Source organism: Elephantulus edwardii, unplaced genomic scaffold (genome assembly GCF_000299155.1).
Source record: "Elephantulus edwardii isolate Elephantulus edwardi_28Jun2011 unplaced genomic scaffold, EleEdw1.0 scaffold00049, whole genome shotgun sequence".
NCBI lineage: Eukaryota > Metazoa > Chordata > Mammalia > Macroscelidea > Macroscelididae > Elephantulus > Elephantulus edwardii.
This window is the reverse complement of record NW_006399799.1, coordinates 8,348,497-8,370,687: the sequence shown is the minus strand read 5'-3', so window position 1 is coordinate 8,370,687 and position 22,191 is coordinate 8,348,497. Positions and strand designations below refer to the sequence as shown.

The 22,191-nt window shown below is 44.1% G+C and overlaps 2 protein-coding genes across 2 annotated transcripts in view; one reads left to right on the top strand and one right to left on the bottom strand.

The window, feature by feature from the left end:
- The window catches only part of CDCA8 (cell division cycle associated 8), a 28,547-nt gene extending 27,293 nt beyond the window's left edge, over positions 1 to 1,254 (bottom strand). Inside the window, exons 1-2 of the mRNA XM_006886464.1 lie at positions 1,142 to 1,254; positions 879 to 1,007 (exon numbers count right to left, since the gene is read on the bottom strand). Coding sequence (XP_006886526.1) covers positions 879 to 1,007; positions 1,142 to 1,238 — 226 coding nt within the window. The 5' untranslated portion in view covers positions 1,239 to 1,254. The remainder of the gene's footprint in view (positions 1 to 878; positions 1,008 to 1,141) is intronic.
- A 1,119-nt stretch (positions 1,255 to 2,373) lies between these two features.
- On the top strand, positions 2,374 to 13,322 carry LOC102861588 (chromosome unknown open reading frame, human C1orf109). The gene is made up of 4 exons (XM_006886463.1): positions 2,374 to 2,651; positions 9,204 to 9,383; positions 13,006 to 13,124; positions 13,285 to 13,322. Exons 1-4 carry the CDS (start codon positions 2,377 to 2,379, stop codon positions 13,320 to 13,322), a joined length of 612 nt encoding a protein of 203 aa, XP_006886525.1. The 5' UTR covers positions 2,374 to 2,376.
- The last annotated feature ends 8,869 nt before the right edge of the window (positions 13,323 to 22,191 follow it).

The following is a 22,191-nucleotide window of genomic DNA, read 5'->3' as shown; positions in this document are numbered from 1 at the left end:
GACTTCCCATTCTGCCTCTCCAGGATGAGGAACTCACCCGGGAGCTCCCCTTCCACCCCCACCCCCCTTTAATAAAGCTGCATTAAGCTTTCTCTCATTCTCTCTGATTTCTTCTTTAAGTCCACTAACCTAACCTAACACTTTGTAAATAAAATTTTAACATGTTGGGTAAAAAAAAAAGCTAATTTCACTATTCTTGCTAGAAACTCATAGAATTCTGAATAACAATCAAGAACTCAGGCTTTAAAACCCAAATATCTACATTCCAACCGCCTCTGCCTTGTGTCTTTATATCTTGTACGTTTGCCCATTTTAAAATGAGCAATTTCTATATGTTGCACAAGGGTGAGGTTCGCCCCCCCATCTGAGCTCTGGCAACAACGTTGTTTACTTACTCATTATTTCATAAAATTTTACTGAGCACTTAGTACTGTCAGGTATTGTTCTGTCCTGGCATTTTGGACAGGCTATGTGCATAATCAACAAGAAGAAATAGGAAAGCATAAGATCAGGAAGCAGCAAATTATTCCCATCTCCTTTGCTATGACCTGTAAGCTCAGAAAGGCTTTAAAATCTTAAATAGTCAGAAACAATTTCTCTAAAGGATTAGTATCTCCTAACATAAAAATAGGTAAAATTCACGTTTCTGTATCCATAAAGTCTCTAGACTTTTACAGACAGTTCAGCCCCCTAAGTTTGATGATGATGGCAAGGGCTATGGAGGAAATCTAAAGCAAGGAGGGGAAATAACGATTGGGGTAGTAGGGCTGTCACAGAAGACCTCCCCAAGAAGGTGACATGTGCGCAGGTTCTTTCTGAAGGCAGTCTCTACTGAAGGGCTCCGGGCCGAGATTTGGGGAAACTCAAGTAGTTCTTACCGAAGTAGTCAAGACACATCATCTCGCGCAGCGCCTTGGGGAGCCGCAAGATCTCCATGTTGTATAGGTTATCCACCTCTTTGAGGAGGTTCTGTCTGTCTGACTGAATTTGCTGGGATCGGATGTGCACTGTGGAAAGGCAAAGACGACAAGACCTGGGTCATCTAGCGAGTGCATGGAGCCTGATGTCCGAGCTCTCTGCCTCCCACTCCTCCAGGGTTTTTAAGTCAAGGGCAGGTGCTCAGCCCGGCCCCGCCCCTTACCTTCACGGTCGAAGTCTTTGAGAAAGGAGGAGAGCTTTCGGCTCCGCAACGAGCTGTTCTTGGCCGTCCGACGGCTGCCTTTCTTAGCCGGAGCCATGGCGCTTCGGTAAAAGCTGTGGAGAGCAAAGCACCGGACAACAAGGGGTCCAGTGGCGGAAGAAGAAAGAAAGTAAATGCAGAGACGTGGAAGAGCCGACGGGAGACCAAGGGGAACCCGCAGGAGACACTTCCATTTCCTTAGGGGCCTGGGCATAAAGAACGCGCAAATCACGTACCTGCAGATTCCAGAACAAGGGCTTAGAAAATACAATGCTACTCCCTCCGGTAGAAATTGACTCTTGCGACTAGGCGGACATGAGACTGCCGCCACCAAATTCAAACTCAACTGCTACAGGCTGACGAATGAGAAGTCGCCGTCTTAGAAAGGCCCCTCAACATCCAATCACTGGGAAGTAACACAACCCGGCAGCCATTCCTCAGACTGGACTACAACACCCAGACGTCACTGCGGCTAGATGATGTATTTCCGTAATCTGGACGCCGCTGAGGCTTCAGGGCTAGTTTCAAGAGGGCGGGGTCTGAAGGGTTGGGGGAAGGAGTAGATTTGGGGCATGCGCAGAGAGACCAGCATGTCCTCGATCTTTCTGTTGCTCGGTCCAAAACTTTTATATCTGCTTTAGGGAGAATTACACTTCCTCCAGAAGGGAAGACAAGAATCCGGCGTCGGAAGCAAGAGACTGAGGGGGAGAAAGAGCTTTGGCGCCGAGAATCTGCAGCCTGAACTAGAATATTGCTCGATCCCCTAAGAAGACTTCTCCGAGTGATAGTTAAGCAATCATTCCTCAGGTGAGAAATAAGATTCTTGCTTAGGAGAGCCTTTTCTAGTAGCAGGATAACACCTTGCGACAGGAATAGAAATTCGTGGTTTGATGGTAGCAGCTGAGAGCTGGACCTAAGCTTAAAACAGAACTCCACCTTTAGCCCGCTAAAGGCGCCCCGTTGGCTGAGTGGGTATGGAGCTGCGCTGTCAACTCTGAGACGGGTGGTTCGAATCCATCGGCCGCTTTGCGGGAGAGAGATGGGCGATCTTCTCCGGTGAGAGTTACAATCTCTGAAGTCCCAGTTCCGGAGGAGTTTTCTGTTTGTTGGTTTGGGATTATTTTAATGACCTATCACGTCCGCTGCTGACTTGGGGCTCTAACGCTGTTTTTGTTTTTTTGGCAGTTCCGCAGACGATGACTGCAGACCAGCCTTTGCTGGCTGTGCGGGAGGCCCTGAGGAGGTGCTTTCCGGCGGTGGAGGACCAGCAGGGCGTGTGGCGGAGCACGCTGAGCGACTGCCAGCCCCTCCTGGCCTCTCTTAGCAACCTGGCCGAGCAGCTGCAGGCGGTCCAGAACGTGCGGTTTGAGGAGGTGCACTCCCTGCGGGCCTTCCCCGACCTGAAGGAGCGGCTGAGGCACAAGCAGCTGGCTGCAGGGGACACCATCCTGGACAAGCTGGGGGACAAGCTGTAAGCGGCCTCGCGACAGGCTCTAAACCTGGGGTTTTCATAAGTGATCAATCTGCCACATCTTGTTTTCTCGAGTTCGTGGCACCTGGAGATATGCCAGCTTTGCCACCTTTCCGTCTGTTGCAGGGATACTATCAAAAAGTCGTTTTCTGGCCTTTCTCATCCGAGGCAGTGGTGGACTTTGCTGTTGGAGACTGTCAAGGACTTTGTAGAAAAGAAAGGAAAGTAGAATAGAAAAGAAGCTATTAGCACTCTGTAGTTTTCTTTATGTCTGATTGAAAGGTGTGTGTTCCTGAGTTGCTTTTGGCTCAGTGATGCCGTGTGACTATGTGGGGCGGCCTCATAGGCTTTTCTAGACTGTAATTGTGACAGGAGTGGACTGCCAGAAGCAGATCAGCAAGCCTCAGGCAGAGCTTCTGGCTTGGTTAAAATCACCAGCTTTCTAAAGTATGTGAGATGAAGGCTCACCCTCCTCCCTTCTAAAGAGCGTTCTGGCTCTGCTTCCTCTGAGAGATTTGTTGTTTTCCTTTTGACAGTTTGGGATATTCAGAGTTCTTCACCACAGCATCATTCAGAGACATCATTCTTTGGTCCTCCTTGTCTATTGTCTGGCTTTCACATGCCTGTGCAGTAGTTGAAAATACCATGGCTTGGGTCAGGTGTACCTTCATCTTGAAAGTGCCATCTTTGTTTGACACTTTAAAGAAGTCTTTTTTGTAAGAGTGTTTTCCAGTGTAATACATCACTTGGTTTCTGGACAGCAGCTATCATAAATGTTTTTTGTAAGTAAATCCAAGTCCTTGATGACTTTAGAAGTTTTCCCCATTTATCATGATGTTGCTTACAGGTCCACTATATGGGGATTTTTGTTTTCTTGATATTAAAATGTAATCTGTACCGAAGACAGTAATGTGATTTTCATCAGCAAAAGCTTCACTTCTTTTTTTGCTTTTTGCAAGCAAGATTGGCATCTTTGTAACACAAGTTGTTAATGAATCTTTCTTCAGCCCTGACGCTGTGTTCGTCATAAAATCCATCCTCTTGAATTACTTGCTAAATAGAGCAATTAGATAAAGATAGTGAAAAGTCACACAGTTAGTAAATAATAAAGCTAGGATACTAAGCCAGAGGGTCACTATGAGACGCCTTGACTCGATGGCACTTAACAACAATAACATCAACATAGAGAGAGAGCGATCAGCTGGCCCAGTGGACAGAAAGCGATGCTACCAAGCCAAAGATTGTGACTTTTAATCCGTGGCCCTCGGGCCTGTCTTTCATTGTTTTTGTTCAGACATTCCTCTAGGTCGTATAGCCCTGGTGTACAAGTTGCCGTACAGCGGTAACTTGTGATTGCCGTGAGGCTGAACACTGTGATACTGATGTGTCCAGTGCGTTAATGGTCGATTACCCAATGCAGACAGAAAGTGGGGTGGAGCTCCCCGATTAAAACAAGCTTGGAATACCACTTGGTAGTATATCCACTTCTGTAATATCTTGCCTCTGGAAATCCTATGAACCTGGAGAGAGGATGAAAGACACCCAAGCGTTGAGGACTCTCCTTCATAGGGTCGCTATGACTCACCTGTGACTCAGTGGCACTTAACAACAACAACAGTTGTGTTGCGTTTTATCACCTGTAGACTCATGTAACCACTACCACAATTAAGACGTGGAGCTCCTTCATTACAAATAAATTTCTCTTGCTCCCTCTTTACTACCTGCCGCCTCCCCTTTAACTTTTCCCCCTAAACCGTTTGAAAGAGCAATGCAGACTCGACGACACTTAACAACAACAGGATACCAATCTAAGTCTTATTGTTGTTGTTATGTGCCATCTAATCACTTGCGACTCATAGTGACCCTAGGTACAACAGCTCTGAAACTTACCCTGTCCTGAGCCAGTCTCACTGACACATCAACCCCCATTGCTCCAGTTGTTGTATCAATCCATCTCATCTGGGCTCTTCCTCTCCTGCGCTGTCCATCCACCCTTCTAAGCATTATGTCCCTCTCCAAGGACTGGTCCCTCCCAGAAGTGACTGCTAGGGGATATGGGCTTTCTTTTTAATTGAAATTTGTTTTTGCGGGTGATGAAAATTCCCAGAGTCCACAGGGATGATACAATGTCCACAACTCTGAATGTACTAAACGCTATGGCATTTTATATTTCAGAGGAGCAAATTTTATGTGGTTGTCATGTGCCATTGTGTTGCCTGTGACTCAAAATGACCCTAAGTACACTAGCTCAGAACCCTGAATATCCTGAGCCAGTCTCACGACTCGGACACACCTACTCCCATTCCTCCAGTTACTCCATTTCACCTGGGGTTTTCCTCCACCCTTCTAAGCATTATGTCCCTCTCCAAGGACTGGTACCTTCTGGGAAATGCCTGTGGTGTGTGAGATAGACCTTCAAAATCCTTACCTCCAAGGAGAAACTTGGTTTCACCTTCTCCAAGACAGACATGTTTGTTCTCTTCGGTGGTCCATGGTATGTATGTTCAATACTCTCTCCAGCACCAAAACTCAAAGGTGTTGATTTTCCTTCTGTCATCCTTAGTCACTGTCCAGCTCTCTGATGCATAGCAAGTAATTGCTAAGACCATGGCCTGGATCAGAAGCACTTTAGTCTCTAGACTGACATCATTGCTTCTCAGTACTCTAGAGTGGTCCCTGACAGCAGATTTTCCCAATGCAGTTCATCTTTTGATTTCTTTTTTTTTCCCTTCTGTTCCACATGTCCCCTTTTTTTTCATCTTTTGATTTCTTGATTGCTGATGCCAAGAGTGTTGATTGTGGAGCTGAGCAAGCTGAAATTGTTAATAACCTAGGTCTTTTTATCATGGTGCTGCCAGTTGGCCGAGTGGTGAGAGTCTTTTCTTTTTGATGTTGAGCTTTAATCCATATTGAAGACTACAGTCCTTGACCTTCTGCAGCAAATGCTTCAGGTCCTCCTCAGTTTGAGCAAACAAGGTTGTATCATCTGCATCATGTAGGTTGTTGATGAGTCTTCTCCAACCCTGATGGCACATTCCTCCTCATAAAGTCCGACCTCCTAAATGATCTGTTCTTCATATATATTGAAAAGTATGAAGACAGGACCCATCCCTCACTCACTCCTTTCCTAATTTTGAACCATGCAGTTTTCCTTGTTCTCTTCTGAGGACTGCTTTCTGGTCAGAGTATAATGACACAATCAAGTGTTCTGGGATTCCCATTCCCCTCAAGTTTAGTCACAGTTTGTTGTGATCCACACAGTCAAATGTCTTAGCATAGTCAATGAAACACAGATAGACGTTCCTTTGGTACTCTTTGCTTTCAGCCAGATCCATCTAAAATTTTATGATATGTGAATTACATTTCTTATATTGTTAAAAAAAAGACCATTTAAACCATTTTCTATTTCTGTATGTACAATTTAGCAAGACTGATTACATTCTTTGAGTTGTGCAGCCATTCGCATTCTCCGTTTTTCAGTCTTTCCTCTCCCATTCTCACGATCTGACTGCCCCCTAAGATAACTACTTAATCTTTCGATTTACTGTTTCACTTTGATCCCCTGTGGTGGTGTTGGGTGCTATTGAGTTTGTTGAGACCCATAGCGACCCCTGTGTACAATAGCACAGGACACTGTCTAGGCCTGTGTCTTCATAATCATCACGGGGTTTGAACTCATTTTTGCACCCATTCTATCAGTCCATCTCATTCAGCGGCTACTTCTTTTTTTGATGACCTTCTACCTACTATGGTGTCTTTCAACAGGGACTGGTCCCTCCTGATAACAATGTTCAAAGTCTTACCATCCTTGTTTTTAAGAAACATTTCTTCTAAGAAACATACTTTTTTCCCCCCCTTAAATAAGCTAAAGAAGCTTTAATAAGGGGTCTCCCAGGCGGCATTCTTTGGTCTGCAGAGAGAAACAGGCAGAAGGAGCAGAAACATACTTCTTCCAAGGCATATTTGTTCATCCTTCTTGCAGTTCATATATATTTAATGTTCTTCACCAACACTGTAACTCAGAGACAGCCATTGCTCGTTGATATCCTTCATTGTCTACTTTTCACATGTGCGTGAGGCAAATGAAAATATGATGGTTTAGGCCAAGGGTACTTTCGTTTTCAAAGTGACATGTTTGCTTTATAGAAAGGTCTTTTGCAGCAGGTCTGCCATCATTTGCTTTCTTGACTGCTGTTTGCATGATTGCTGATTGTGGGTCCAAGTAAAACTAAGTCCTTGACAACTTCAGACTTCTCTCTCTTTATCATGATGTTATTTACTGATCCCCTGTTGATCTGAAAAGAGCATAGTGCTTAAGGCAGACACTTTTTACCAGTTAAACGAAACTTTGGTTTTAAGAAGACTCCAGGGACTTTTATAGCAATTTTTTTCCTTCCTTTTTCCTTTTATTTTATTTATTTTTTAAACTTTATTTTTTTTTAAATAATTTTAATGAGCATTTACAGAGATTTTGGATTTCCGTTCATTCATATAGCAATTTTTTAAAGAAGGAATTCTTTGAAAGCCTTCCTCCAAGAGGCCCTAGTTTCCTCCAGGCTAGTAGATTTGAAACGTGACTTTGATTTACAAGAAGACAGACATTTTGTATTCCATTCTGTAAACATATACATAGATATGTGTACATATGTAACTGAAAGAAATGTTTTAGAAAACCATATCATGCACTCTGTTTTTATCTTCTGCTTTAATCTTTTAAAATACTGTTCGCAGCCTGCAAATAAGAACCATAGTCTGAAAAATCAGCGTTTCAGGGGGTCATGTTTTTATTTCAATTAATTACATATTTGAGGAGGGTATTGAATTGTTACTTCAGTTGTGTGTTCTAATTGTAAATCAGGGTCAAACATTGTTGAATGCCACAGTTATAGTTTAGAGAAAGCTTTGCTTTGGGGGAAGTTGTAGTTTCTGTGGCTAGGCTCTTGAAATCATCATTTCAAAAAGGAAAATAATTATCGTGTGCCATGAATTGCCAAAAGAACAAACAGGTCTGTCTCGGAAGAAGTTACAGCTAGTGCTCCTCAGAAACGAAGATGAGGCCTCAGCTCACATCTTCTGAGAAGCTGTGTAAAGCTGAGGGGCAGCAAAAGAGAGGAAGACTCTGGACACATGGAAGTGACACAGTGGCTGCAGCTGTGGGCTCGGACACAGAAGCAGTCCTGAGAACATGCGGGACGGAGCAGTGATTTGTTCAGTTCATGGGGTGGCCAGGAGTTGGCACTGGCTCAGTGGCACCCAACAACAAGACACTTTTCTGTTGTCAGATTCTTTATGACTCTGGGCAGCCGCACACGTGCAGAGTAGAACTGCTCCAGAGAGTTTTCAAGGCTGTGACCTTGCAGAGGCAGAGTGTCAGGCCTGTCTTCTAAGGCACCTCTGGATGGACTTGAACTCTGGTGGCCTAGTGGCAAAAAGCTGCACTCCAGTCCCCAAGGCATGCAGTTGGAGGCCACCTGATGCTCTGCAGGAGAAGGATGGGCAATCACCTGAACTGCCTCTGAAAACCCGGCAAAGGGTCAGCTGTGGATTGGTTCCGACGCCACGGTATACAATAACAACAACCTTTCAACTAGTAGTCAAGCTACTGAAAAGTTTGCACCACACAGGGACTCCTTAGGCACAGATCTAAGCATTTTAAATGCATTGTTGCATTTTATTTTAATAATCCTCTTTAGTCATTCAGTGAACAAGTGTTTATTGTTCTGTGTGTTTAGGACTAAGTACAGAGGTACTGTTCTCGGTACTTAGAGTGTGTAAACAAAACAGAACATGTTCACACATGAGGAAGGATAAATAACTTTCCTACAGTCCTCTGAAGTCTGGATCCAGAGCTCAGACACTCCTCTTCAAGAATTGTCTACATTGGGTCTAGGAAACATATAGACAGCACTGGTCTGCTGCTTCAGTTTCTTCTTTGATCCCTTTTCATCCCATGGCATGAGACTATGAGTGAGCATTTGCTCTCTTCCCAGTATTATTGTAGGCCTCGATAGACCCCTTGGTCTTTACTTTCTTTGGCCTTGCTGTTGTTATCTACTGTTGAGTCAGGAGTGACGTATAGCTGAGCCTCCAGCAGGTTTTCAGAGGCAGTAAATGGCACAGGAGGAGATTGCCCATCTTTCCCCTGCAGAGCAGACAGTGGATTAGAACTGCATGCCTTTGGGTTTGCTTGTCATGTAGCTTTGAGTGACATATTACTTCTTCAGCCTCTCTGTCACAAAGTCACTTCTTGATTGCTGAGTCATCCTTATTTCCAGGGCATTGCCATTACTATCCCTAAACAAGTGGGTCTCAACTGGGGATGACTTTCTCTCCAGGGGATGTTTGGCTATGCCTGGAGACAGTTTTTGTGACAGCTTACATAGTGGTTTGCACCTGGTATCTAGTAGGAAGAGGCCAGGATTTCTGTGAAACAGTCTATAGTGCACAGGGCAGCTTTGCATAAAAAGAATTGTCCAGCCCAAAATGTCAATAGTGCTGAGATGGGGAAACTTTACCTTAGACGTTTCTCATGATCTTGCTCTTTCCCCGCAGGGCCACCCTCCTCAAGGTGCGCGACACGGTCAGCAGCCACGTGGAGCAAGTGTTCCAGGTCTACCAGCAGCATGCAGATAGAATTGGCATCGATGCCGTCCTGCAGCCTTCTGTTGTGAGCCCATCTCTGGCCGACATGTTGGAATGGTTGCAAGATATTGAGAGACATTATAGAAATTCATATCCTTTGCATATAGTTTAGACTGTGTTCAGAGCTGTTCTGTTAAGTCTGCTTAATTTCAACTTTCATAAGATTAGAATATGAAATAGTTATGGTCAGGTTTCTTTGGTTCCTGAACTTGGATTCCTCCTGGGTTCTTTAGTACAATTATTTCTCCAAATAATTTATTGAGTGTCTAACTACCTGCCAGGTATTGTTCTGGGTGCCAGGAACATTAGACAAAAAAGAAAAAATAGTAGCTCCAATGGGGATAAATGCTATGGAGAAAGGAGAAATTGACAGAAGAGGATGAGATTGTAATTTCAAACAGGGTGAAGGCAGACCTCACTGAGAATGTGCCGTTTGAACAAAGGAGAGTATTAGGCAGGAAACTGTGTGGGTATGTGGGGGAGGAGTGTTCCAAGCAGAGGGAACAACACTTGCAGAGACCCTGCGAGGAAAACCTGCTGTTATGTTCGGGAAATGGCACAGAGGCCAGGGTGACCTCGTGTGTAGCCTGACAGGAAATCAAGTCAGGAGAGGGCTCTAGGCTGTGTTGGGGCTTGAAGGGCATTGGAAAGATTTAAGTTTTTCCCTGGAAGTTGGAAAACCACTGAAAGTTTTGAGTTAAAGAGTGACATGATTTAAACGTATGTTTTTAATAATGTCATCCTGGTCCTCTTTTGAGGAAAGATTTGAGTAGATGGCAAGGGTGGAAGCAGAAAGACCAGTTAGGAGAGTATTATAGTCTGTGTGGTGGATCTGCTTTTCCTCAATGAAAAGAGGATTTTATGGAAGAACCACTTGGAGTTTTTACTCTTTTGTCTTAATTCTTGCCTCGTACCCTCTGATTTTATCTTCTACCTTCATGTGAGTGGCTCCCAAGAACTGACCTTTCTTCTTGTCTCTAGTCTTGATTTTCCATTTCCTGAAATTGCCTCCAGTTGGATCTTGCACTGAAATTGCAAACTCAGTCAAGTTTAAAGTGAACTCAATCTAGTCCTTTAACACAGCCTCCTTTTCCTTTAGTCATAGACTTAATCCAGCCTTGTTATCCAGTGTGGAAAGAAGAATCATGTTCACCCTCCAATCATTGCTTTTTTTTTAATTGCCATGTTGGTGTTAGATGCTGTTGAGTCAAGTATGACTCATAGCGACGCTGTGAAGAACAGACCTGAACCCTGTCCTGTGCCATCCTCATCATCTCACACACGTGAGCCCATTGCTGCAGTTACTGTCAGTCCATCTCATTGAGGGTGTTCCTCTCTTTCGCTGACCCTCCACTTTCCCAAGTGTGGTATCTCCTTCTAAGGAACAGCTTCTAACAAGCAGCTTAAAGTATGAGATAGTTTTGCCATCTTTACATCCAGGAGCATTATAGTAGCACTTTTCCCAATATAGACAGTCTATGAGATATTCGATACTCTTCTGCCACACCACTGCTCAAAAGCATCAATTCTTCTATCATCTTACTCATTTTCCCCTTCTCAGATGTGTAATAAATGATTGAAGAGAGCATGGCATGCATCAGGCACATTTTAATCTTCAGACTGACATCATTGCTCTTCAGGATTTTGGAGAAGTCCTTGACAGCAGACTAGTCCAGTGCAGTACTTCCCCTGATCTCCCGATTGCTGGCACCAACAGTATTGATTGTTGTTGATTCAAGCAAGGTGAAATCATGGACAACGTCAATCCTTTCTCATGATTACACCTTCAGCCCTTTATCATGATGTTGCCTCTTGACGCAGAGATGGAAAAGTGATGAGAATGTTTGTCTTCCTGATACTGAGACATTAATAAAGCAAAGTGATGAGGGGCTTTGACTCCTTAATATTGGAATGTAACCCATGTAATTGCTGTAGGTGGTCGTAAAAGTAGCGGCAACAGCAGTAAGAGCAGGAGGTGCAGCAGTCAGTCCTGAGCGCTTGCCTTGTTGTGTGCTAAGGCCTGTTCTAGGAACGTTTACTCTCATTTTTCAAGTCCTCTGATTGTATTTCTTGCTGCTACTTGCCTTGTCTTTCCTCTCTGTCCCCTGTGCCGCTTCCACACTTAACTCTCCCTTGGACTCTTAATAACAAGAAGCCTCTTGTCGCATTTCCTTGTCCCTAACTTCTTTCCCATCAAGCTGTCTTCCTGTTCCCATTCATGATCCCAAACCGTGTTTCTTCTGGGAGTCTCGTTCTAATTAAATCACATACATGGAACTTCTTGCTGGGAGCTTTTGTTGCTCCAGGATGATAGCTTGTTGCTCTTTGTGACTCGGCTTTCCTTTCCAGCCACCTTTCCTTCTGCTCTGCATGCTGCCTCCCTGTCAGCAAAACTAGTAGACTGACGTTTCCCTTAGCTTTCCCCATGCTTCCCATCAGGTGGAATCTTCCTGCTACTCCTTAAACTGGATCTTTTTATCCCCTGAACTTCCTCTGAACTTTTTATTTCATGTCACTTGTGTTCTTTTCAGTTTTTAATTTTCTTCCCATGAGACTTAAAGGGGTTCATAGATTGTGTGTGTAGTGTTTCTTTCCTCTGCTTGTAGCACAAAGATGGAGCTGGAGAAGAGATTGAGGTTGTTATAGTTACAGCTTGCTTAGCTCAACAATCGACACTCTTAACACCAGCAGTCAGGAAACCAAAAGACAAATTGCACTGGGGAAAATCTGATGTCAGGGACCTCTCCAGAGTGTTGAAGATCAACAGTGTCAGTCTAGAGACTAAGGAGCTCCTGATCCAGGCCATGGTCTCCACAGTTACTTGCTATGCATAGGCTTGACAGTGACTAAGGATGATAGAAGAAGAGTCGATACCTTGAGTTGTGGTACTGAAGAAGAGTATTGAACATACATACCATGGACCACCAAGAAAACAAAACGGGTCTGTTTTGGAGTGGGTGAAACCAAGTTTCTCCTTGGAGGTGAGGATTTTGAAGCTCTGGCTTATATACTTGGGGCACATGGCCAGGAGGGACCAGTCCTTGGAGAAGGACATCAGAAAGCCCCTGGATGAGATGGATTGATACAGTAACTGGGGCAATTGGAGTAGGTGTGTAGGAATCAGTGAGACAGGCTCAGGACAGGGCAGGCTTCAAACCTGCTGCACATTGGGTTGCTGAGTCGCAGGTGACTCAACAGCACATAATAACAACAGAGTGAATATTTGCCAGGTGATTTCTGCTTGCTTGGTAAAGTATAGTGATATCTATACTCTCACTTGTATTGTTCCTTAGACTTTGACTTGGAAGCCTAGTGGCACAGTGGTTAAAACACTGGCTTGATTCTACCACCTAATCCACAGGAGAAGCTGTGACAATCTGCTTTTGTGTATATCCAGCCCTGGAAGCATTATAGGGCAATTCTCAGCTAATTCACTGCCATCGAGTTGGTTTGAGCTGATAGCATCCCTCCTTCAGGTTCCCAAGGCAATAAGCCTTGAGGAGATGAGACAGCCTGCATTTTCCTTGCAGAAGTGCTGAGGAATTTGTACTGCCTTTTGGTTAGCAGTGTGACTCACTACAGACTGTACCACCAGAACATATAAAGCAGTCAGAATTAACTTGATACCAATGGCTTAGACTACTAGGGTATTTTTTTTTCTTCTTCAGTGTATTTAATTTTCTTTTCTGACCAGTCCTTAACTCCCAGGAACGTACCTGAAGAGAAAGTACCTCCTTTCCTCGATCCAGTGGGGAGACTTGGCAAATATTCAAGCTTTGCCCAAGGCCTGGGATCAAATTTCAGAAGACAAACACCAAGACCTCGTTCAAGGTACTGGATTTTTTATCCCTGATGCCTCCTCTGTTTCTCTACATCCCACATTTTTGGAAATATACAGAGGCACTCACAGCCTCTGTATCTTTTATACTCTGACATTCTGATCCTCTGGAGCGGTGGTATGGCACAACCAGAAATTCTCTTTCTATTCCAGATACCCTGTTGAATGTTTCCTTCTTCCTGGAAGAGTAAGGAAGCTGTGCGTCTATTTGGAGCTCAGAGGGAGCACAGTTGAAGACTGCTGCATTCTGAGATTTCTAAAGCAGTGTCAGTACCGCACTGTGATATACGCAAAGTGTCATTGCTTAGCACCTAAGGACTGGCCCTTGAAACGACTGCTGGTAGATGTTTCCATGCTGGGTCTTCTTCATTCCTGATCCTGGTTGGGAGCACATGGACCTCCTCTTGCCCTTGCTTGAGGGAGGTGGATGGTGACGTAGAGAAAGCAAGGAAGGCACACTTGTGAGAAACAGGGCAGAAGCAAAAGCAACAGAAGTGGTGAAAGAAAGGACAGGTGAAGAGATGCACTGAGTACTCCTCCCCGATGGGGACATCTCTTGCACTAAACCTGATTGACTCCAGGTCTTGGTTTCATGAATTTAAATAAGAACCTGAGTCCTTGAAGAAAGACAGAATAGCTATAATTCTTTAAAGAAATAAGATAATGTTGAAAAACATTAAAACACATTTTTAGGGTGGCACCCATTACAGTGCCTTTTTTATTCACAGGCTGCTTTTAGGTTTCAGAGCCTACCGCCAGGGGGAAGCAGTGGAGCATGAATTATTCCCAGTGCGTTTTCTTGAAGCGGTCGGCTAGTGCTGGTGCTTATCCCTTTCATGAGCAATGACACATGCTGTGTCCACCTACGTTTTCCGCTTCTCAGATTTATTGGGAAGCTTTTATACCACTGACAGCACAGTCTGCCGTCAGGCAAGGACTTGGGTAACAGTTTGAAATGGAAGAGACAGGAATTTACTGCAAATAACTATTTTTACAGGGTTTTAGAAGAAGTTTTACATTATTAGGGTGTGATTGTGCAAAATTTTTATCTATTTTGGCCTTTTTACAATGAGATAATCCTTCTAAGTATATGAGTAACTTGGTTCTTGTGAATTATTTAGAAATTGAGTTTCTTAAGATAATTCCTCAGTCACATAAATAACACATTTTCAGGTACTAAACATTGAATGTGCTGAGCAGAGCACAATGTAGAATCTAGAGAGACATCTATGTCCTGTATAATATGTATCAAAACCCGTATTTTGTCTCTTTGCTGTCGAGTCACAATTGAGCTGACCATCCAGTGGTTTTCGGAGTCTGTAAATCACAGAGGAGGAGATTGCCCATCTTTCTCCCATGGAGCTGCTGATGGATTTGAACCACCAGAGAGGTGCCATGTTTAGGTTAGCAGCATAACTCCTTATGTACTATGCCACCAGTTTTGAATCTGTATGATGTATCAAAAATTCAGACACACTCAGTGATATAGCAACCATTCCATTGCTGAAAAAAGAAAGAAACTAAACTTTGTTGTTGTTGTTATGTGTCATTGAGTCACTTGCAACTTATAGCAACCCTATGTACAAGATCCCTAAACTGTGCTCTATCCTAGGCCAACCTCATTGTCTCCGACACACCTCCTCCCCCTACCCCAACTCATCGAGGATCTTCCTCTCCCAAACATGATGTCCCTCTCCAAGGACTGATCTCTCCTTGCAACATGCCCAAAGTATGTCAGATAAAGCTTCAGAATCCTTGACTCCAAGGAGCAGCCTAGCTTCACCCTCCCCGGGATAAACCTGTTTGTTCTCCTAGCAGTCCATGGTATATTCAATACTATTCTCCAGCACCACAGCTCAAAGGCATCAATTTTCTTTCTATTCATCCCTAGTCACTGTCCAGCTCTCTGGTGCATAGCATGCAATAGCGAAGACTATAGCCTGGATCAGGTGCACCTTAGTCTCCAGCCTGACATTGTTGCTCTTTAGTACTCTGAAGAGGTCCCTGACAGCTGACTTTCCCAGTGCAATTTGTCACTTGATTTCCTGGCTGTTGGTACCAAGAGTATTAACCGTGGAGCCAAGCAAACTAAAACCTGTTAACTATCTCAGTTTCTTCACCATCCATACTGATGTTGCCAATCAGCCCAGTGGTGAGAATCTTTGTTTTTTTTTTTATTTTGAGCTTTAATCCATATTGAAGGCTGCAGTCCTTGACCTTCTGCAGCAAGCACTTCAGGTCCTCCTCAGTTTCAGCGAGCAGGGTTGTGTCATCCGCATAATACAGGCTGTTGCTGAATCTTTGAAGTTAATTAAATAAAAATTTAATTTATGAAAAACTGAGAATAGTAACAGAGATTATATTATCAAGGAAAAAAAGCTTTTCTCTTACCCTATGGTTTTAAACTAGGATAATGAGAATCCTAACCTGAAAATTTTCCCCCTCTGAACCTGGCCACTGGCTTGTCACATCCTGAGCTTGGAATAGCTGCTTGGGTGGGAGAGCATCTACGTTGAGATTACATATCTGGGGTTCAGTGTGTTCATCTGTGAGAAGGATGTGGTACTGCCAGATCTGTTGACTTGCCAGGGTCGTTGGACAAGTCTGAGTGTTTGCATGTAAAGGAGCTTAGTAGAGTCTACCTATTCCTCAGTTACATGGTTAGGTTCCAAAGACAGGGTTGTTAAGCGAAAAAATCAGGCATTGAGCAAAAAGAGGGATGTAATAGGAGCAAGGGCAGCATGGGAGCTGAATCCAGCCTTTACTTGCTGCACAAGGGGAAACTTCTCCTATCCACAGCATCCACAACACAAAACCAGTTCCCATGAGGTCAGACATCTCCCTCACACTCCCATGCCTATTCCTACTAATTCCAACACCAATCCTGCTGTTCTTTTGGGTCCAAAATCTATTGCAATAGCTCATAGACCGCATAGAACCATACTCATGATTATGGAGTTTATTCAGCCTCTCAGCTCCAGGCCAGTGTTACAAAGCTCTTTTAGTCCTGCCAGGTATGATGCTTCTTCCCCAGCTCTCCAGCGAGCTTGGATGAGGGCCTTGGCACTGGTCCTGGCTTTGGGAGGTGACAATCCCAATGCAGCTCTGTCTGTCTGGTTGGTCTGTTTGCTGCTGCTACTGCTCTCATCTAGATCCTCATATGACTCTGGTCCAAATAGACATGTGCTGAACTTTCCACTTTTTTCTTGCTGGTAGTGAGATTCCCGGTTTCTGCCTTTAAACTTGGTAAAGTAAAGCTTGATTTAAGTTGTCAAGGCTGACCAATCCCCTTGTTTATCTGCATACCTTGTTTGCATGTTCCTACCCAAAAGAAGCTTTTCACTTATTCACCTCATTAGCATAGTCTTACCCAGCCATGGGGCAAAAGTCAAAACCAATGACTAGGAACACCCTTTTGATTGTACCATACTTGTAAAAATTTAGATTCTAATTGTGTAGTTCTCATTGGAGTGTGAGAGTATATTTCTAAAAAGAGGCCAGGTAATACTTATGCTGACGGTCAGGACCTGAATTTGAATTGCAGAGATTTCAACTGTAATACGGGGAACTCCTGTGACCTGGTGGATAAGGAGTTTCACTGCCAACCGAAAGGCAGGTTATTTGAATCCATCAGCTACTTCTTGGGAGAAAGATGAGCAGTTTCCTGTGTGGTTTACAGCCTGTGAAAACCTCCTGAAGAGTCAGCTAGGATTCAGTTCCAACTTCATGAGACCGACAACAAATTGTAATACAATATTAAGAATGTAGTAGGAAGTAAAACCAGAGTGCTGGGATGGAATAAAGGCAATATTGACTATTTAAGAAAATTTTGAGGTAATGACACTGAGTTAAGACCAATGAGAATTTTATTTGAGGCAAGGAGTGGGTTGCAGAGCATTTCATGCAAAGGGACAACCTCAGCAAAGGCAGTATTTGAGGAAGATTGAGAGGTATCACTTGGTAAAAGTGTGCCATATGCCAGACTTTGTGTTTTCTCTCACGCACCACCCTCCCCACCCCTGCATCAGAGCTGGCAAATATTCTATTACACTTCAGTAAAATTTATAGCAAGATGGGAGAATGGCAGGAAATAGGTCAGTAAGATGGACTGACCTAATTGTGAAGAGCCTTCAAGAATTTGTATTTTGTTCCGCAAATAGAAGTTGGTATGCGTGAGATAATGAAAAACCTTTCAAATGTCCTTCATTGAAACAAGTAATCATGACTACAAATGCATAACCGGTATGTTTATGGTGCTTAATAACAACTATGCATTATTTAAGTGTACTTGTTTTTATTTTTTTTTTACCCTCTTAGCTTGTCTTCTGCTATTCAAGTGCTAGCCTTGTAATTGCTTTTTAAATTAAGTTTGATTTATTTTCTGAATAAGTACCCAGTTCACATTGTGTAAAATGTTTGCATCACTTGCCCTGAGGGGAGGCAGCTGCCATGCTGGGAGGCAGCCCTGTGGAGAGGCCCCTGTGGTGTGTTGCCTGCCAACAGCCAAGAGTGAGGGGACCCCCACCCCCTCACTCACTCAGATGAGCTGGTGGCCCCCCTGACGGCTTAACTGCAACCTCCTGAGAGAGCTAAGCCTAAAGTAACCAGATAAACCTTGTCCAGTTTTTGGTCCTGTGGAAAATGAGATAATGAGTTGGAGTTTTTCATGTTGCTGAATTTTGGGATTAATTTGTTCTGCAGAAATAAATATATAACAAGCAAATAAACTTATGTATTTACTTTCTCTTTTTTAAAAAATACAATATTAGAGTACTGTTTACCTAGTTTTACACCTTGTATTTCCTACTTACCATATCTTGGAGGTGGTTCTGTATAAATGTATAATGAACTAAATTAAAGAATAATTACAGTTTCTGTTTGAGTATACCATAAATTATTTATCTTGTCCCTTGAACTTTACTGATGAATGTTTAGGTTATGGCCTAGTGGTAAGGGAGGAGCTGCACTGCAACCCTGAAGGCAAGCAGTTCAAATCCACCAACTGCTCTGTAGGAGAAAGATGGCAATCTCCTCTCATGCAATAAAGCTCCCAGAGGCTCAGCTATTGGTTGGTTCTAACTCTACAGTACACAACAACAACAACAACAATTATTGGTTAAGGGAGCCCTGGTGGGGTGGGCCCCAGAGTGTTGTGCTGCTAGCCCAATGGCTGTGCCTCTGGTGGTTCAGTTTCACTGGTGCCTCCTCAGGGGAAAGATGGGCAGTCTCCTTGTAGTGTTAGCCTAGAAGTTGACTTTTTTTTTTTTTAGCCACTTAGCCTCTGGTCTCCAGCTCCCTTAACTGCAGGTACATGGTCTTGCAAGTCAACATATGTGACTTGGCGGGAGTGAGTTTAATATTGGCTAAGAGCCCTGGTAGTGTAGTGCGTAACATATCAGACTGCCAGTTGAAGGATCAGCAGTTTAACTCTTAACCACTCTGTGGGAGAAAGATAGGCAGTCTCCTCCTGTAAAGATTTACAGCCTCAAAAACCGACCGGGCTGTGAGTCAGAGAACTGACTGAACCGCAGTGAGGTCTTTGGTAATTCTGGTCAGGATTTAGCAACCCTGTCTCTAATCCCACTCCTACTCATGATGCTTTTTCTTCCCCAGAATTTTCCATTTAGCTAATCCCACCCACCTATCTGCCCCAACAAAAAACTAATGGGACTAGTAACTTTTACTGGAATTGGGCTAGATTGACAGACTAATTTAGGTAGAATGACTATTGTGGGAAGACTTCCAGCACTCCTTCTAGGAGCATGCCACTGGCTTATGAATTGAGATAGATAAATGTGAGCTCCATTTTCTGTTTCCCTCATTTGGGAAAAGAGACTCTTGGTGGTCAGAGACTCCTTCCCTGTCACTGAGACACACCATCTGTTGAGATGAACAAAGAGTCCAGGTTTCTCTCTTTTTTTGACCCTGCCCCATCCCACTTGAGAACTTTCACTTTCTTCCCCTAAGTGTGTAAAGCTTTCCCTGAGCCAGAGGGATGGCTGAACTGTAAAGAGAAGGCCTCCTTGCCCAAGAAGACACCAGACTTTGTGGGCTGTATTGTTTTTACTTTAATCAGGTAAGACAAGCCCCACACCATCTCCAAGCTGCTCAAGCGTGGGGTCATTTGGAATACCTTCTCCCTAGGAGGGGGAGCTCTGGTGGTGTGGTCCTTAGGGAGTTCTGCTAAACCAAGGATGGCAACACTCAGGAGGTCCAAATACACCCGTTGCTCCAGGGCAGAAAAATGGGCATGCTTCCCTTTTTCTCTGAAAACCACCTGGAGGGTCAACTGTGAGTTGGTTTGACTCATCTGCAATGAGGGGTTTCTTCTCTCTAAGAAGGTAGAGTAAATGAATGTTTAGAGAGGTGGGTTTGTGGTGAGAGGAAGTTGCCGACATGTTGACGAGACAGAATTAAAACATGTAATGGACTCGGAATTGCCGGTCAGCCAGCTTGCGTTCCAGTCCCAGCCTCTACCTAGCTGTATGATCTTGGGCAAGTCATTTGCTTCTTTCAAGTTTTATTTTATTATTTTTTGTGTACTGTCAAATTGGATCTGACTGGTACAGGACGAGATTGTTCCTCCTTCTCCAGCAAGGCATCTGGTGGATTCGAACCGTGTACCTCTGGGATTGCAGTGCAGCTTCTTACTTCTAGGCCACCAGAGCTCCCTGCAAGTCATTTGCTTCTGTAAGTTTCTGTTTCCTTGTCTGTGGAATGCGGATGATAATATGTCCTGTGAGTTATAAGGCTGAAATGGGAGGAGATGTGCATAGCCTTACAAATTTGACAAATGTATAGGATCTATTCCATAAGTCTGTAGTGCTTTGCTGTGCTGTTTTTTCTTAACCCTTACCAGTAGCCCAAGAAACAAGCATACTTACTTCCCTTAGGCAAAGGAGGGAACAGGCTTGGAGAGACACAGTAATTTTTCTAAGGACCCATAGCTTGGCAGCGACATGGCCAGACTTTGCACCAGAGGTTTCTTGGTTCTGGTCAAAAAAGGTCTTTTCCCTTTCCTGCCACAGAAGGTAAAAGCGACCTTAACACCTATTCCACTCTGAGCTTGGTTGATAGTTGGTTTAAGTGGCATAGAGTTGAAACTAACCAGTGGGTTTTCAGAGGCAGTAAATTGTATGAGAGTTGATTGCCCATCCTTCTCCCTGGAGCAAGTAGTGGATTTGGACTACGTAGCTTTGCATTAGGGAACTCTGATGGCCTAGTGCTGAGAAACTGTGATGCAGTCTCAAAGACACACAGTTCAAATCCACCAGCTGTTCTGCAGGAGAAGAATGGGAAATCTCCTCCTGTGTAATTAACTGCCTCAGAAAACCCTTGGAGGATCAGCTCTGGGTTGGTTCTGACTTGACAATACACAACAACTTATGCGTTGGCAGTGTTTTCTGAGTGCCCAGCCCCACATAGGATACGAGAGTACTCCTGGTGCAGAGGTAAGTGCAGCACTCCCTCATGGGGCCGTGGCACATGAGGTAGCCAAGGCTTTCCAGGGCAGCTGCAGTCCTGCCAGTTACCCTCCCTTCTGATCGCATCGCCAGGAGGGCTGGAGTGAATCGTGGGGCTGTCTGCCAGAGCTTTACACTTTTGCCCTTTCTGCCAGAGGCTAGATGGGGAAAGCCAACACTTTTTAAGGAATGACAGGCAGGGACCCTTGCAGACACTCTCTGTCCTCCCTGTAGCTCCTGGAAGGCTCCTTCTTGGTTTCCGCATAGCCCAAAGGAAAGGAATTTTTCTGAAAGTGGTCCCAGTGTAACATATTAGGGCTCTAGCTTCAGAGATTCTTGTCTAGCGTATGTGGGGAAGGGCAAGGATTTCAGCGATCTTAACAAATATTCCTGATTCTGTTGCAGGATTTTCTTTAAGAAATAGCCTTAATCCTGCGAAAACCATTAGCTCATAGAAGGATAGCTGGGTAGAGAAGCCACAAAGATTGTCTTTCTCTGGGGAAAAAACTGGCTTTCATAACTTCCTCATTGCAACTCTCTATCCCTCCTTGTTGCTTCCTGTCACTCAACCATCCCTCTGTTCTAACAGATACCTCAGCCCTGCTCATCCTGAAACCTCTCCTCATGGTTGGGAGTGGGTTGTTGTTGTTGTTGTTAGGCTCCATCGAGTGGAGTATGACCCTTGGCAACCCTGTGAACAACAGATCTAAACATTGTCCTCTCCTGTGCCATCCTCACACGTCCTGACACACTGGAGCGCAGTGAGGCAGTCACTGTGCCAGTCCACCTGGTTCAGGATCTTCCTCTCTTTTGCTGCCCCTCCACCTTCCCAAGCATGATGTCCCTTTCCAAGGAATAACCCCTCCTAGCAACATGCCCAAAGTATGTGAGATGAAGCTTCAACAGCTTTGCCTCGAAGGAGCACTCACTCTGGCTGCACTTCCTCCAAGATATATATTTGATTTTAGGCAGTCCATGGGATTTTCAGTACTCTAACACCACAAATCAAAGGCATCAATTCTTGTGTCAACTTTATTCACAATACAGCTCTCAGATGCAGAGCAGGGTGTTGGAAAGCCCATGGCCTGAATCAGACACACCTCAGTCCTCAAACTGGCATTACTGCACCTCAATAATTTGGAGAGGTCCATGACTGCAGACTTTCCTGGTCCAATAGTCTCCTGATTTTCTCATTGCTGGTACCAAGGATGTTGATTGTGGATCCAAGCAAGATGAAATTGTTGACAATTTCAATCTTTTCTCCATCTATAATGATGTTGCCTATAGCTCCAGTGGTAAGAATTTTTGTTTCCTTAACATTGAGATGCAAACCATATTTAAGGCTATATTCTTTGATCTTCGCAAGAAGTGCTTCAAGTCCTTCTCACTTTCAATGAGCAAAGTTGCATCATCTGCATAACGCAGATTATTGATGCCTCTTCCTTCAATTGTGATGCCATATTCTTCTTCACAGATTCCAGCTTCTTGAATAATTTGGAGTGGGTTAGGTGATAACTTATGTATGTGGGGCCTTACTGTCTGTCACAGTCAGATTCATTTACTCAGAGCTTTCCTTATGTGCCCACATAGAACTAAC